General features: G+C 37.1%; 2 protein-coding genes and 1 pseudogene across 2 annotated transcripts; 1 reads left to right on the top strand and 2 right to left on the bottom strand.

The window, feature by feature from the left end:
* The first annotated feature begins 8,163 nt into the window (after nucleotides 1-8,163).
* Nucleotides 8,164-9,007, top strand: LOC104783897 (KDEL-tailed cysteine endopeptidase CEP3 pseudogene; annotated as a pseudogene).
* A 560-nt stretch (nucleotides 9,008-9,567) lies between these two features.
* LOC104780645 (BTB/POZ and TAZ domain-containing protein 2) lies at nucleotides 9,568-12,114 on the bottom strand. Its single transcript, XM_010505161.3, has 5 exons — nucleotides 11,688-12,114; nucleotides 11,452-11,594; nucleotides 10,939-11,242; nucleotides 10,304-10,647; nucleotides 9,568-9,995 (listed from the first exon to the last, which is right to left on the bottom strand). Exons 1-5 carry the CDS (start codon nucleotides 11,829-11,831, stop codon nucleotides 9,812-9,814), a joined length of 1,119 nt encoding a protein of 372 aa, XP_010503463.2. The 5' UTR covers nucleotides 11,832-12,114; the 3' UTR covers nucleotides 9,568-9,811.
* A 4,426-nt stretch (nucleotides 12,115-16,540) lies between these two features.
* Nucleotides 16,541-17,605, bottom strand: LOC147945991 (uncharacterized). Its single transcript, XM_087509444.1, has one exon. It carries the CDS (start codon nucleotides 17,603-17,605, stop codon nucleotides 16,541-16,543), a length of 1,065 nt encoding a protein of 354 aa, XP_087365570.1.
* Nucleotides 17,606-17,631: the final 26 nt, after the last annotated feature.

Here is a 17,631-nt window from a genome sequence, read left to right on the forward strand (position 1 = left end):
TCCATTTTAAGAGACAATTGTTTATCCTCCTCGCAATAAGATCACTAAAACAAACCACCATATTGATATTATTCTATACTCTTACCGTTTCTTTCCTTTAATTGTAGCGTAAATACACGTGGGATCCAAAGCATACTTTAACGTTCTGGACGCAGTTTAATTTGGTGGCTAGAACGTTATTCAGATCCCAGATGCGTGCTCTCAAGAGGATATGGGCGAAAGGTGGCAATAAATCCGAGATGCTGAGCAGCATAGTTTGGAATGATTTGGTCCATATGTTTGAAGAATTTGGCCTAGATGACGTCGGTTTCATAAAGTGATTTCCATTGTACTTTCGTGTCGTCTTCTATATGAACTATGAACTATGATTTTGTGCTTTTGTTTTTTTTTTTTTGATTTCGTTTATATTGTACCTTCATATTAATATAAATCAGTCGTTATTTCGATATCTCAGTCATTACGGAATGATAACTCAACCATAAAGTTCGATAAGTCAACCACAATATTTGATAACTCAGTCATCACTTTATCTAAATTTTTTACATAACTCAGTCGTGAATATCTCATAACTCAGCCAACCCTCAAATTAGAATGTGTAAAAATCACTCTAAGTCTATAAATATACCTTTTTATTTGTTTTAATGATAGTAATATTCATATAAAATTTTTAATATTCAATGGTTGGATAAATACGTTTTCAAAAATAAAATTCGAATAATAATTATTTAATTATTTTGAATTATATATTGTGAAAAAAGCTCACTCTATAAATTTATTATGCGTGTGGATTTGAGCAGGCACAGAATAAGTGATTTTTCGCGTTTCCCTAACAACACTTTTTGTGACATCGATAGACGTTTTAATATTTATTAGGAGAACGAAAGATCAAGGAAAGAAAGAAGAATACGTTTTCATATTAATGAGAAGACCCTAAACGATAATTCAGCCGTCATAAAATATAACTCAGCCATGACTCCAATTATAAGACTAAATAACCGAACAAACCGAACAGAACCAAAAAAACTAATTATTCCCCATTTGGTATTTTTTTGTATTGGTATTTTCGATTAATTACGGTTATATGCAGGTTAATATCGGTTATATTAAGTTCATCTACCTAATTTGGATAACATTTGGGTTATTTATGGTTATATATTAATCTAACCGGCCATAACCGGAGATAACCGAATTTCAAAAAATTTTAAAATTTGAAATGGTTATCATATTAGTAAACCCAAATTACCACCTTAAATCAAACACATTAGAACCAAAACCAAACTGTTAAATTAAAACCCATAATGTTGGAAATATGAACCCTACAACCCAAACCCTAACCCTAACCCCTAAATGTCATGTTTTGACTGTTTGACACATTTTGATCAGAATATGTAAAAATCACTCTTTGTCTATAATTATTACTTTTTATTGATTATAATAATAGTAATATACATATTTCCATTGTAAATTTAAATTTTGAGTTATAAAAATTTTAATTTACAAATATCTCATAAGTTAGTTGTTTATTTCGATAACTCAGCCATATAGTCAAATTTTATTAAATAAATTTCTAAAATTTGAATTCAATTTTTGAATTCCTTTTTAATAAGAAATCTTTAAAATGTATTTATTATGCGTGTGGATGATAACAAGAAACATAATTATAGTTTGCGTCTCCCCAACAACACTTTTTGTATTCTCGAGAATGTATATAATAAATTAATATGGCCGTTGCATAACTCAGCCGTAACACAATTAATATGGCTGCTACATAACTCAGCCGTAACATCAATGTTAATTTAATATACCACCCTAAGTCAGTCGTGTAAAGTACATAACTCACCCGTAACGTATAGTATTATTAAACGACGTCGTTCGATTTATTGTTTTAGTATAAATGATGGGATTGTAGTGATTTTGTTCTTTAGTAATCGAGTGAAAATGATGGCTCAGGGAGATATCTACGGCGGCAACTCCAGGGCTGATGAGAAAACTGCTGTTGAAGCACTAACAGAGGTACATCTGTGGACCATCTGAAATCTCTAAGCATTATCGTAATATTGTGTTTGTGGTAATGTAGATGAAAATGAAAATGAGGTACGGCGAAATTCGGAAGCGCGACAAGGGCTTTCCAGTCGGGTGTAATTGTGGTGCATGGCTTCTCGTTGCCAGATCTATTGATCCTAGCAGGACAGGAGAACTTTATTTCAGTTTTGGTTATGAAATCACAGATGAAAAGATTTCATTACTCTTATTTTTGTGTTCATCTTGATTTTTTTTTTATATTGTAATATCAGTTCTGTACTACTTGTAAGGGTCCCGGTCAAGGCTGCGGTTTCAGGAGGTGGTGGACTGATGCATTGCACGACGAGTTTGCCAATATTAAGGAGGAGAAGAATGAGATGAAGCAGGACTTGGATGCAGCCAAGAAGCGCATTGAGACTCAAGAATAAATTATCTTGGATATGGTAAAGAAATAAGACGCTCTAGAGAAGAAGTTTGAGAGCTTGAACAAGTATCTGTGAGCTTAGTCAAGCTCTGTTTTTTTTTTTTTTTTTTTGTAATTGGTATGAACTCTCTATGTAGTGCTGTTTTATCAATTTATTTTTATAACTCAGCCATTAATTTGTTTTAACTCAGCCATCATAAACTATAACTCAGCTAACCCTCCAATTGGAGGACTAAATAACCGAACCGAACCGAAAAAATAATTTTTCCCAATTTGGTATTTTTGTATTGGTATGTTTGCTTAATTTCGGTTATATTCGGCTTACTTTCGGTTATATTAGGCTAATCTACTTAATTACAATATATTTTGGGTTATTTATGGTTATATATTAATCTAACCGACCCATAACCGGAAATAACCAAAAAAAAATTAAAAAATTTTAAAAAATATTCAAATGGTAATAATATTAGTATATCCATATTACCACCTTAAACCAAACACATTAAAACACATTAGAACCAAAACCAAAAAACAAATAATGTTACTCATCTGAACCCTACATCTCAAACCCTAAACCCTAAACCCCAACCCTAACCCTAACCCCTAAATGTCATGTGTTGTATGTTTTACACATTTGTTTTACACATTCTGATGAGAATGTGTAAAAATCAATATGTTTTACACATTTGTTTTACACATTCTGATGAGAATGTGTAAAAATCAATCTTTCTCTATAATTATTACTTTTTATTGGTTATAATAATTGTAATATTCATATTTCAATTGTACATTTAAATTTTGAGTTATAATAATGTAAATTTACAAATATTTACAAATATTTCATAACTCAGCCGTGTAAGTCAATAATTCAGCCATCAATTACTCACTTTGTCGGAATTATTTTATTTTTTAATCGAATTTTGAGTTCAGTTTTTTTATTATTTTGTATAATATATTGTGAAAAAGCTAACTTTATGAATTTATTACGCGTGTGGATCTGAGCAGACACAGAATTATTGAGCAGACACTTTTTGTAATATCTGAGCAGACACTTTTTGTAATATCGAGGCACGGCACGAAAGACCAAACGAAGCCGTACCATGTACATAAGCCATAACTCAGCCGTACGAAGTACATAACTCAGCCATAACATATATGCTTATTTAATATTTACTTATAACTCAGCCGTGTGAAGTACATAACTCAGCCGTGTGAAGTATATAACTCAGCCGTGTGAAGTACATAACTCAGCCGTGTGAAGTACATAACTCAGCCGTAACATTGAAAAGATACTATAATATCCAAATGTTTTCAATATCCAAGTACAATTCCTACCAAAAGAAATCCAAATGCTTTCAATATACAATTCCTACCACAAGAAATCCAAATGTTTTTACATACATATCCAAGTACAAGTCCTACCAAAAGAAATACAAAATTACGTAAACTGACTCATAAAATCAGGTGCCTCATCATAGATTTCTGCTGCCATTTTAACACGTATACCCTGGATATTTGATCACAGATTCCATCGAAAGACACACTAAGCGCTAGACATTCTATAAACTTTAAAGCGTACACGCCACAGTCACCAACCTGTACGTTTTGCGGGACCTTGGAGACTCTCCTCCTCCTGAAGCTGAACTGTTTGAAAGTAGGTTCACGATATTCGTGAGGAACGTTCTCGTTCATCATTGCTGGAATCATCCGCGTAAACGCCCTACAAGCATTCAGTATTTTACCCTCACTTTCTTTGGTTACTTGTCCGACGATGCTATCATAGCAATCAATATGTCCCCTAAGCAGATCCACGTGCAGCGCCACCTAGTGATCGCCTCCAGTTTGTGGAGCAATATACAGGTGATCCACATCTTCAATCCACTTCAAATTAGTCGTTTGATCTGAAGGTATCAAACCTTTAACTAACTCTTCGTAATAGTTGCCTGTTAATTTAAATAGTTTGGGTTTCATCTCGAACTGAGCATAGTCACGAACCATCGTCATGGTGAACCACGGGTCTACAAGCGCAATGCGTTTGTTGTGATATGGGAAGGGATCTCGTTTGTACCTATCCCTAAGGAGTCTCATATACGCGCCCATGTGCTGTAAAAAAGGAAACTGAGTAAAGAACAGCAACTCAGCCATAATGTTTAAAATAACTCAGACAACGACAACAATAACTAAGAGATTAAGATAAACTTACTTCATCAGTAAGCCACCCATAGGTACCATAATTTTCTGGTTTCACTGGCCAGTCCTTTCGTTCGGTGATTAGCTGCCTATAGAATTCAATTTCGATTTCGCCCTTGCCTAACAGAATATTCCTAACAAACAAAATAAACACAAGTTAATATAATGTTAACAAGCTGTGATTAACTTGTTAAGAAAAAGGGTCTAAAGGGTCATACTCGGCTTTCTTTAGAAAATCCATAAGTTTCTGCAACGTGACCGGATCAACAGGTGCCAGAGGATCATATATTCCAGGTCCAGGTGAACAGTTCTTCCTCATACACGTCAGTCTGTTGTCTCCAATATAAGGGAAAATCCTGCTTGGATGAGCTTGTTGTGTATTCAATGCACTCCCATATGGGGACAGCATCATCCTCAGATTCAGGTTCAAGTGTGTTGGCTTCAGCAATAAACTGGTCTATAATATCTTCTGCACCAGCTTCTCCCTTATTCAAACCTCCATGTAGTACAATAGACAACGGCATAACAGCAGTAGGATTTTTAGGCTTTCTACCTCTACCTCTTTTCTTTTCCTGAATGTCTCCAGCCGCTAATTCTTTGGCATTCTTTGCCGCAGCTACTTCTTTGACCTTCTTTGCCGCAGCTACTTCTTTGGTCTTTTTTGCCGCCTGTAACTCTTTGGCCTTCTCTGTCGCCTCTAACTCTTTGGCATTTCTCCTCGTGTAAGGCCGTGTTTTCGTATCAGCTGGTTTCTTAGCAGCTGGAGACTTCTTAGCAGCTGGAGACATCTTAGCAGCTGGAGACTTCTGAAGGAAATCAATAGGATTATCAAACTTATCCATCAGATTCTTAATGATCCCATCCAAACCACTGTCATCAACAGAATTCTTTTCCTGTATAACATAGCGAAGACAATTAACGATAATGATAACTCAACCTAAACATCCTGGAAAATCATCCAGACATTACCGGAAGACTATTGACAGAGTAGTTTTCTTGCATTTTTCCTGGAATGACTGGTGGAAATGTTGTTCTCTGTTGTTTTGCCTGAAGGTCCGGTGATATCAGGTTCTTTATCGGTACATCCGTAAACGCAGCTGCCGTGTTTTGGCCAGTTTCCCCAACACTCATGGAAAGCACGTGATCTTTCATCTGTTTGAGATCATGCTCAAAAGGTCCAAACCTGGTATCAATCCTTTCCTTCATCCTCTGTTCTATTCTATCTCCAATCTTCTTCTCCAGATCCAGAGGCATATTTGCAATGTTTGTATCAAGGGTGTCAAACCTTGAGTTTAACCTGCACACCAAGTCAACAAGAGTTATAACCGACACATCTTCCCCCGCATCTTCCTCCTCACTAGCCAACTGAAACAAATACACAAACTGTCGTAAACAGGCTAACGAAAGGTTACATAAAATATAAACTCACTATACACCATATCACTTACCTTTTTCCTTTCTTCTTCTTCTCCTGTGCAGCTCCTGCTCCTTCACCAGATTCACCACCCTGAATGGTGGTCACTTGGTTATGGACTTTCCGCTTCTTTGCGGGAGGAGATTCAGACTCAATAGCTGCTTTGGCTTTCTTTTTCTTTTTCTTCTTCTCAATCTCCTTCACATCCCAAAACCCTTTAACAAACTTATCCATATGTATGTCTTCGATCAGGCGATTAATTGATGGCTCGTCTTCTTGATCTGGCCACGTATGAAATAGATCGTAGTCATTTTCCTTCATAACCATTTTACAGACACGCAGTTGTAACATAAGAGATTATGAAACCCATCAGTAAGTTTTAACTCAGCCATCACTAAACAATTAACTCAGCCATCTAAGACCATAAATCAGCCATCAAAGAACCATAACTCAGCCATAACAAAACCATAACTCATCCATAACTAAACCATAACTCAGCCATATAATACCATAAATCAGCCATCATTAAACCATAACTCAGCCATAAAAGAACAATAACTCAGCCATAACTCAGCATTTACTATACTAAATAATAACTCAGTCATAACAGACGCTAATCACTCAACCACTGCTAAACCATATATCATCCATCATTTAAACAAAAATCAGCCAGTAACTATCAGTCTATCATAACACAATCAAAACCTTATCTCACCAAGCGCTTTGATCTCTTCAGCAATAACCGTTTCCATCATTGAACGTGTACGGTTTCCACGCCATCGAAGCAACGGTATGGCATCATCTTCAGCTGATGCATTCCCAAACCGATCTCCAAAGCATTTGATGGACTCATACGCCCAAGCCTGTAACACGGGTGTAAAACCATTAAGGGTGTACGACTTTCCCGGAGGCTTCAACATCTTTATAGAATCAACAAGAGCTTCAAATGCTGACCGACCCCACGGATAAGTCTTCATGGCTTCATCATCAAAAACTCTTTTCGCACTTTCATATGGAATTCTAGAGTTATGATGCAAACAATCCAGTCCAATGTGTTGAAGAAGCAACAGCCCCAACCATTTACGATGTTAATGATGGACCTTCCCCACAGGCACAACCATCCTCGGCACACTTTTAATGCTTCCCTGAGTTCATTTAATGATGGACCTTCCCCACAGGCACTTGCAAAAGTCTGAAGAACGCTTTGTGTTCTTCTTCAAGTTCAAATCGTTCTATCGGCATTGGGTCTATGTTTAACCGCGTGAAATGAGCAAATTCATTCAACCCAAACCTGATAGGTTGACCACCGACCACAAACCAAAGCTCCTTCTTATGTACCCTTAATTGGTTACATAGTAGGAAATGTACAACCTTACCATACCAGACGAATTGTCTATCAACTAGCTTAGAGATTATTCCAATAGGTACTTTCTTCGTTTCATCCCACGCATCCTGTCCTATTGATTCTCTAATCGTAGGGAAATCTCCCATCCTGAAATTGGTATTAATTTCTCTAAACTCTAGATTAGAGTTTCCTTCAGCGTATAGTCTTGGGGGGTAATCCCTTGCTTGTTCTTCAGAAATAATCACCATCGACATCTGATAAATAATATAATTCATAAGTAAATCAAAAAATAAATCAGCCATAACATAAAACAAACTCATACACAAAGCATAACATAACTCAGCCACAAATACATAACTCAGATCTAAAGCACAAAATAACTCAGTCACCAATACAAAACTCAGCCGTAACTCAGCCACATCAACAAACAAATCAGCCATCGAATCGAATAGATCTAACAAATCAGCCGTAAACCCTAAAAGTAAATCAGCCATTGAATCGAATAGATCTAACAAACCAGCCGTCATTAGAGATGGCAACAATCAGCCGTAAATCATCGATAAAACCCACATTCAGCCGGAAGACTCGAAACTAAACATTCGACACATACCGGAACGTTTAAACGAAGACGAAGACGACAAAGAGAGAGAGCGACGACGAAGAAAGAGAGTGCGACTACGAAGAGAGTGAGTGCGACGACGAATAGAGAGAGAGCGAGCAAATACGGCGAGAGATGATGGCGAGAGATTGACAGCGACAGAGTGGACAATGACAGGTGTAACCGGCGACGAGAAACAACGAAGAAGAGTTTTTTTTTTTAGTATTGGCGGTTTGTGAACAGTGAAAACTGTTCACTTTCCCTCTCTTTGATATAAACAAGAAAAAATAAATGTTGATCTGAAAAAAAACTGCTTAATGACATGTTAAATCATATCTGATGTGTATTTTAATTTGCTGATGTGTATTTTTTTTTTTCTGACCAAAATCAAAAAACAAAACCCAAAGGGTAAATTGTAATTACACCTAGGGCACTAAACATTTGAGTAATTTTCAAAAGATTTATAGATATGAGTAATAAACTAACTTTTGGATAACATTTGAGTAATTCTTTCATATTTATAATTGACTCTTTTCTTATTTAATTTGTGAACTGAATTAACATTTGCTCTGTTTTTTTGCTCTGTTTACTGAATCACTAATATAGAAACTAAACTTTTCAGGAAGTTGTTGGGCGTTTTCGACAGTAGCAGCAGTAGAAGGGATAAACAAGATCAGAACAAATAAATTAGTTTCATTGTCTGAACAAGAGCTCGTTGATTGTGACACTGAAGAGAATCAAGGTTGTGCAGGAGGTCTCATGGAACCTGCGTTTGAGTTCATCAAGAACAATGGAGGCATCAAAACCAAAGAGACTTATCCTTATGATTCCAATGACGTTGAGCTCTGCAGAGCTAAGTATGTTGATGGAGTTACTGTAACGATCGATGGACACGAACACGTCCCTGATAATGATGAGGAAGCACTTCTCAAAGCTGTTGCTCACCAACCTGTCTCTGTAGCCATTGATGCTGGGAGCACAGATTTCCAGCTTTACTCTGAGGTATATCTTTAAAATTAACTAGAAACACCTTTTGTTAAATATAAGTAATCAACTCATTAAGATTTAACTTCCGTATGTAACAATCTTCATGCAACACAATACCAAATTGTATGCCAATGAACATTATTTCACTAGAGAAAATGTGCATGCATTGTATTGTAGGGTGTGTTTACCGGAGAATGTGGGACTCAGTTGAACCATGGGGTGGCGATTGTTGGATATGGAGAGACAAAAAATGGAACAAAATATTGGATAGTGAGGAACTGATGGGGACCTGAGTGGGGAGAAGAAGGCTATGTTCGGATAGAAAGAGGAATATATGAGAATGAAGGACGTTGCGGTATAGCCATGGAGGCTTCTTATCCCACCAAGCTCTCCTCGACTGATCCCTCTACTCATGAGTCAGTAGCTCGTGATGGTGTTAAAGACGAACTTTAGATACTCTTGAGTCGTTGAATACTAAATTTCAACGATTCTTATGGTGATCTGACACTAAGTGTTTATGGGTTGAGATCATATGTTATGGGGTTTTACACGAGTGTATTCATCTCTTCAAACTCTCATAAACACTATTTAATCATTGAATTCGAAAACATTGATTTAATTTAATATTACATGCTAACATTATGAGATTAAGTGAACAAACAAATGTAACCAATTTAAAAGGGTTTACTCACATTGAAACTAAACCCTCTATACTGATCAAAGGGTATATGAATATATGATCATAGACCTCTTGATAGTTCCGCTATATAACCCAAACTACAAAAAGAATCCAACTAACAAATACGATTATAAGAAAATTAATCTTCATTATTATCTACAAACCTCCAAAAGCTCCTTTGTTTTGATTAAATTTTCTGCTTCCTCTTCAGATTTGTTCTTCTTTGACTGACATAACGAAGACATAGCTTTTGCAGTTACAACCCTTGTCACCAAAAGCTTCCACTTGGTGTCTTCACCCATCTTCTTGTCTTGTTCTCCCCTTTTCTTAAATCGCCTGCTCCCAAAAAAAAAGAGTTGAATATGACAAATGAGATTCGCAGCTTTCGAAAATTTGCAGCCGTCGGATTACGACCCATCATTAATTCTCATAGTAATTTGCAACTTTTTAAAAAGGTGGCTCATCACAAAAATGTCAACGTAAAACATTTTTTTTTAATAACAACAAAAACGTGGGTTTTAATAACTCCAAGCTAATTGATATATAACTAGTGGATTAGTCCGTATCTTTTATATATTCGGTTTCTGAATTTCAAATGTGGGAATACTAATATAACATTATAAAGAAAATCTTTCGGGGCATACCTGCAAAGAGGGACGCGACAAGATTCAGGTTGATCACAAACAGAAGAATGTAGTCTAAAGAGTTGAAGCATCCGCTTGCAACGAAGACAACCTTTATCGTTACTCCTCCTTTTGCATACAGCAAAGTGACGTATCAAAAGCTGGAGACCATAGCACGTGGAGAACGCCTTACAAGGCTTCAAATTCTCCGCAATCATCGTTGGCTTGTTGTTGTTGTCTACTACGTTTGATGGACCGACCAACGTACAACCTTGGGTGCATATGTGCTCTATACACTCCATTGCCTCGCTTAGTTGCATGAATAGATCCTGCTCCTTCCTATGTCGTCGTCTTCTTTTCTTCCTCTACATTAAATTAATATCCAACACACAAATGAGAAAACGACCAAATATTTTTAGGGTTAATTAGGTTTATAAACCAAATTTAATCAAACATGAGTTAATTAATTATGTAAACTTATTGCAACAATACCAAATTAAATAACCAGATTTTTTTTTTAAAACTAACACCAAACCAAATATAAACCAAGCTTAACCGAAAAAAATAGCGTTTCTGATTTTGTATGATATTATAGAAACCAAACCGTATAGGCGTATACTAAAGGCCACGTAAACAGAGGTTTTGTGTTTTTTTACCGATTCGGCGTCATCGATGAACTGGAGAATGTCGAGCTCGAGGGAAGGATCATGTTCTTGAAGAAACTTCCATCCTTCGGTCACCTCAACGGTCTTAAACTGCGAATGGATCAGACGCATAGATCGAAGGCAAACATCGGGTGCGTCGCATAGCCGAGCCAGCTGGAGAACGTCGACTACGTTCTCCGCTGTTAAACGCTGTATGATGCCTTTTGAGCAACGTTGCTTCAGCTGCTTGACCATGTAGACATGAGACAACGCTAACAGATGGATCCCATATCTTTCCATCTCATCCTCGGTCAAACTAATGAAAAAGGAAAAAGGGTATTTTAGTCCTTTTCTGACAGCTATTAATTACGTAATTAGCCGTTGATTATTTCAAATCCGTGCGTAATGTAAACGCTTAAACGTTCACATTATGCTACGGTTTCTTCACTTAATCTAAAATTGATCTAAACCATCGGTTTGAATTTTCTACATTTGAAAATTTCAAGAAGAAGAAACCAAACCAACCTAGAAGTGTAGAGGAATTTGATAAAAACGGAAACGGCGTCGCATGGAACGCCAAGAATCTTGATAATTCTTTTGGATCCACAGCCTCTGTAACGTCGTACCGGTTTCTTGATGATGTTCATTAGCACCGGCGAAGCCAAAGCCTGCATTATCCACAAAAATTTCAGCTAAACAAACGAAACCAAACCAAACCGGAAAAATTAAACCGTAAACCTTAGAAAATGATAATCACTTACCAGAACGCCGGAGTGTGCAGGAATCCGACGGTTACCGGAAGTAACGATCTCAACCTCCGACGTCGTCGTGGTTAGAATATGTGAAATTTTATCGTCGTCTTGTTTTGTGGCGGATACGGACATGGCGACAAGAACAGCTTCCATTGAGAGAGAGAGAGAGATGTGTGTGGGTTTGAATAAGGCTTTTGGAACATTTCTGGTTTATATAGACGACGTTGGCGAGGTGGGTCGCACTGTAACGTTTTTGATTGCTTACGTGGCCTTTTGGCAAATTATCTAATTTTTATTTCTTTCTTTCTTAGGTGTCGCGTCTCTCTCTATTCTTATCTATCTCGCTCACACGTTCGTGATCTGTTTCACATTATTACCTTTTTTTTTAAATTCTTTTTTTGGTCTTGGTATGTGATGGAAATAGCATTTTTTGGATAAAGAGATGAAGCTGGATCACTTCTACCATTACTATATTTTACGAAGAGAAGAATTCGTATACAAATTTTATTTTCCATGTAGCAACAAACTAAGAAAAAATCATATTAGAACGAAACTTCCTACTGTGTAATATTTGACTAGCTAGCGACATGTATCTGAAATTTTAAGTGGTTGGAGTTTTGGTAAACTCTTCTTAAGTGTTATTTTGGTCCGTGTGGAGATCATGAATTTTTGGGATAAAGTTATTGCAACTATAAACTCTAAGACAATGAAATATACTGATAAAGAGGATAAGAGGATCAACTTGTTCCATAATTTCATGATAATGTACCACGAGCAGAAAACTCGCCTTTTGTTTCTAACCTATCTAGCATCTATGGTCAAACGACGCACATATTTTTTTGTTTATACTTCAACTTAGTACAACGTTTCAATTTTCTAATCAAAAAATTACTTGAGACTTAATTATAAAGGTAAGAGTGAAACCACAATCAATATTTTTTCCACTGCAATGCGCGTTGCGTGGTACATTTTTATTATTTAAATATGATTGAGGAGAAAAAAAAAAAGAGAACCAAATTGGTGTATTCACCCTTGAAGGTACACAACTACACACAACACACAATATATATATATATTAATTTTTAAAATACAAATGCATTTGTTTTTCTCAACGTATATTGAACAGAGAGCGAGTCTAGATCTTAGTACATTGACACAATAACCTTCGAAAAGAATCCAATAAACTAAGATTCTCACCATTGAAGCTTTTACTATAATATTTACAAGTTACAACAACCACACACACACACAAAAAAAGGCATCTACCAGAGCGTAAACTTAAGTACAGAACTTAGCTAAAGAATGCCTCAAACGCTTTCTAATGGTCGCGCATATCCCACTAACAAGCTCAAGTACGCATTTCTATAAGCTTATATTTGTTTTAAACATTTTAGTATCACCGACTTGGTGTAGCATAAGAATCTAACATAGATAATGTTATATATGATTTGTGTGTATTGAGTCGGATCAATACACCACTTCTAAGAGATTGACAACAAGATAAATAAAGAACTCTCTTTATTAGCTTTAGAAAAATAACTCAAAAACTAAAGTTCTCTCTCAATCTTTAAATTCTTAATCTCTCTAACACATAAAACTCTCTTCTCTAATATGAATGCCACATCTCGACATCTCAATTTATATGCCTAGAACTCAAACACTTTTCTTTTCTCATTATAGGATAGTTTCCCTTTTCACTAAAAGGATAACTTCCTATTCTCTCTGTTTTTCCTAATTAAAATAGGATTGTTTGTCATTCAAGCTTATCACAACATTGTCCTCCTTAAGGTTGAAACCATCCTTCCCAAGATCTTGTAACCCGATAAGCTCTCTCATTTCTTTAAACTTGATCCTTTCCAAAGCCTTTGTGAGTATGTCTGCTTTTTGTTCTTTTCCTGGTATATGTTCCACTTCTATTTGATTACTCTCTATACATTCTCTCACGAAATGGTATCTCCGATGAATGTGCTTACTTCTGCCAAGGAACTTTGGGTTCTTTGTTAGTGCAATTGCTGACTTGTTATCAATATAAATGACAACACTTGCAGTCGGTGTTCCAGTGACTTCACTAAGCAACTCTTGGAGCCAGATTGCTTGTTTCGCAGCTTCTGTGCCTGCCATGAACTCTGCTTCACATGATGATAAATCGATGTATCTTGTTTCTGAGAACACCAAGTGATTGGACTTTTACCAAGATAGAAAATGTGTCCCATAGTGCTTCTTCCATCATATGGATCAACATTGTGACTACTATCACAATAGCCTATCAGCTTTGGTATACTCGAGCATCGTTCAAAAGTTAAACCAAGACTTGTCGTTCCTTTCAAGTATCTCAACACTTGTTTCATTGCAGCTCCATGTGAGGTTCTAGGACTCTGCATGTATCGACTTAATATACCAACAGAAAAAGCTAAGTCCGGCCTTGTATGAAGTAGGTAACGGAGACAGCCAACGTTTTTTCTGAACTTTGTAGCATCAATCACTTCTTCATTCTCGGATTTGGCCAGATTCAAACTTGTATCCATAGGTGTGTGAGCCAAGTTGCAATCCTTCATTCCTGCTTCCTCTAAAATCTTAAGTGCGTATCTCCTTTGATTTAAAGTGATCCCTTTGTCATGTTGATGCACTTCAATCCCAAGGTAATAGGTTAGTTTACCAAGATCACTCATCTCGAACTTAGAAGACATCTCATCCTTGAACTTATTAATGATCTCTAGACTCGTTCCTGTTACAAATAAGTCGTCTACATACACAACAATAACAAGAATCCCTTCTTTTACCTTTTTCCGATAGACTGAAGGTTCTTTAGAGCATTTTTCAAACTGTAGTTCCATCAGGATGTTATTTAGTTTGTTGTTCCATGCCCTTGGTGCCTGTCTTAGTCCATACAATGCTTTGTTCAGCTTGTAAACTTTGTTCTCACTTCCTTTCTTCTCAAATCCTTCAGGTTGCAAAACATAGACTGTCTCTTTTAACTCTCCATGTAAGAATGCTGTCTTGACATCAAGATGGTGGATTTCCCATCCATTTGAAGCTGCGATATTGATAAGTAATCTTATTGTCTCAATTTGAGCTACTGGTGCAAAGACATCCTCGAAGTCGACTCCATACTTTTGAACATAGCCTTTTGCAAACAGTCGAGCCTTGTACTTTTTTATGCTTCCATCTGAGTTTCTTTTGAGCATAAAAACCCACTTCAACCCAATCGGCTTTGTAACCTATTGGCAGATCAACGAGATTCCAAGTATTGAGTTTCTCAATGGAACTAATATCTTCTTTACACGCATTTGTCCACTCTTTAGTTTCTTTGGCCTCCCAGAAATTTCTTGGTTCGTTGTTTAAGCAAAGCAGGAGTGTTTCTCCTTCTTCTATTGCAAGGAGAACATAGTCTTGGAGATATTTGGGTGGATTACTTTGTCTCTGTGATCGTCTAAGTACAGGTGGTGATGCTTCATGATTCTGTTCACCACCATGCTTAGGTTCTTCTTCCTCGTGAACATCCTGATCTCCGTTAGAATCTGAATCATGATCTTCATTATCACCTGATTCAGCTTCACTTACAGTATGTCTCATATCACCCTCGTGATTCTCTTCTTGAAGACCATCGTTTCCAAAACTGTGAAGTTCGATTCTAAAACTTCCACCACCATCTTGTTCAGAGTTGCGATGATTCCAATTCCATCCCATTGTTTCATCGAAGATAACATCGCGGCTCACTACTATTTTTCTCGTTTGTGGATCAAGTAAGCAATAAGCCTTGGAACCTGGTTTCGTTCCTAGATGAACAAGTGCTCTTGATCTGTCATCAAGCTTCTTCAGAGTCGGACCTTCATTCTTAGCATATGCCATACAACCAAATACTCGAATATGCTCAATATTTTGTTTCTTACTTCGAAAGCTTTCGTATGGTGTCTCATTCTTAAGAGTCCGTGTCACCACTCCATTCAAGATGTATGTAGAGTGTCTTATTGCTTCTCCCCACATGTAGTTAGGCATACGCATGTGTTTTAGGATACTTCTTGTCATCTCCATCATGGTACCGTTACGTCGTTCAACAACCACACTATTTTGCTGAGGCGTGTATGGTGCAGTGAGGTGACGTTTGATACCGGTGTTTTCACAAAACGTGTTAAACTCCAAAGACACAAATTCTCCTCCTCTATCTGTTCTGAAGGTTTGTATTTTCTCGGATGACTCTTGTTCAACCATTGTCTTAAAGTTCTTGAATTTTTGAAATGTATCACCTTTCTCTTTAAGCAGGATTGTCCACATGTAACGAGAGTAGTCGTCAATGAGAACGAAAATATATCGATTTCCTGCACCCGTACTTGGTGTTATGGGTCCGCAAAGATCACCATGTATGAGTTCAAGCTTCTTTGATGCACGGTAAGCCGTAGCTTGTGGGAACACTTGTCTTGTTTGCTTTCCAAGAAAACATGAACTGCAGACCTCCTTTTCAACACCAATTTTCAGAATCCCTTGCACAAGCTTCTTTTCTATCATCAACTTCATGGTGCCATAGTTCACATGTCCCAATCTCGCATGCCACTTGCTTGATTCGCTGATGCTTGTAGTGAATAATAGTTGTGAGTTATCTCTTAAACCCATTCGAACTTTGTAGAGTCGATTCTTGGACCTTGGTGCCTTAGCAAGTAACTTTCCATTCTGATCACGCATGATCAAGAAATCTCCTCGTAGTCTTATATCACATCCTGCCTTTGTGGCTTGTCCAAGACTTATAATGTAGTTTTTCAAGTCTGGGATGTAGTAAACATCCTTTATGACTCGAGCTTCTCCGTTTAGGTCCATGAAAGAAATGGTGCCTTTCCCTTTAATGTCGACTTGTGAATTATCCCCAAATCTTACCTTTCCAGAAACAGAATCATCAATTTTGCAAAATATCTTCGATCACCAGTCATATGATCGCTAGCTCCATTGTCAAGATACCAGATATTGTCTCCATCGCTGTTTATTTCAAACTCGCTTGGAACACAACGTTTCTCATTGAGGTAGACCACTTCATGCATCATTAGTCCGTCTGCTTCCTGAGTATCAGTGTCTTTAATTTCTTGAGCTTCCTGGAGTTTAAGCATTCTATCGGGACAGTTAAACGCGAAGTGACCAAGCTTGTCGCATCTAAAACATGTAATCCTTGAAGCATCTCTCACAACATTAGAGCGTCCACGACCTCTTCCTCTGTAACCCGATCTTCCTCCTCGCCCTCTGTTTCCACTAAAGAACTGATTTTGATTCTCAAAAGTTGTATACATTAACTTGCTTTGATCTTCTTGAACTTCTTCTTCCTCGGCAAGTCTTTCTTCATAAGCTTTCATACGACCTACGATATCTTCGAACGTCGTGGTATTAAGGTCCAAAACCTGTTCAAGGGAGGCGACAATATGTATATATTTCTTCTGGGGAAGACACTGCAGAAACTTCTTTACCAGTATGGACTCTTCGGTATTGACTCCTAGGGCAGAGGATTTTGATGCAATTTCAGAAAGTTTGCCAGAGAAATCATCAACTTTTTCTGTATCTTTCATCTTCAACTTCTCAAATTCTGACATTAGCGTTTGTAGTCGGGCGTCTATGACTCTTTCTGCTCCAACATGTCTGGATTGTATTGCTTCCCATATCTTCTTTGTCGAGTCTAGTGTCCCAATTTGGAGAACAAGATTGTGTGGTATTGATTGGAGTAATAATGCAACAGCAACATCGTTTTTCTCCTCATCGGGTGTGTCTGCTTCAACAGTTTCACATACCTTATTAGCTCTCAAAGCTCTCTTCATTTTTATTGCCCACACTGTGTAATTCGTTGAGTTTAGCATAGGAAAGATGATAGATGAAGGTCCTCCTCCTTCTTTTGGTTTCACCGGAACAACAGCACCATCCGTCGTCGCTGGAATAACAGAACCATTCGTCGCCATATTTCCCTATGGATCGCTGCTAATCT

Source organism: Camelina sativa, chromosome 4, assembly GCF_030686135.1.
Source record: "Camelina sativa cultivar CO46 ecotype springtype chromosome 4, ASM3068613v1".
Lineage (NCBI taxonomy): Eukaryota > Viridiplantae > Streptophyta > Magnoliopsida > Brassicales > Brassicaceae > Camelina > Camelina sativa.

Coding starts and splice junctions, on each gene's coding strand:
- LOC104780645 (XM_010505161.3), bottom strand. CDS start 11,831: ATGGAAGCTGTTCTTGTCGCCATGTCCGTATCCGCCACAAAACAAGAC. Junction 11,595..11,687: donor CTGCACACTCCGGCGTTCTG/GTAAGTGATTAT, acceptor TGGATAATGCAG/GCTTTGGCTTCGCCGGTGCT. Junction 10,648..10,938: donor TCATCGATGACGCCGAATCG/GTAAAAAAACAC, acceptor AATTTAATGTAG/AGGAAGAAAAGAAGACGACG.
- LOC147945991 (XM_087509444.1), bottom strand. CDS start 17,605: ATGGCGACGAATGGTTCTGTTATTCCAGCGACGACGGATGGTGCTGTT.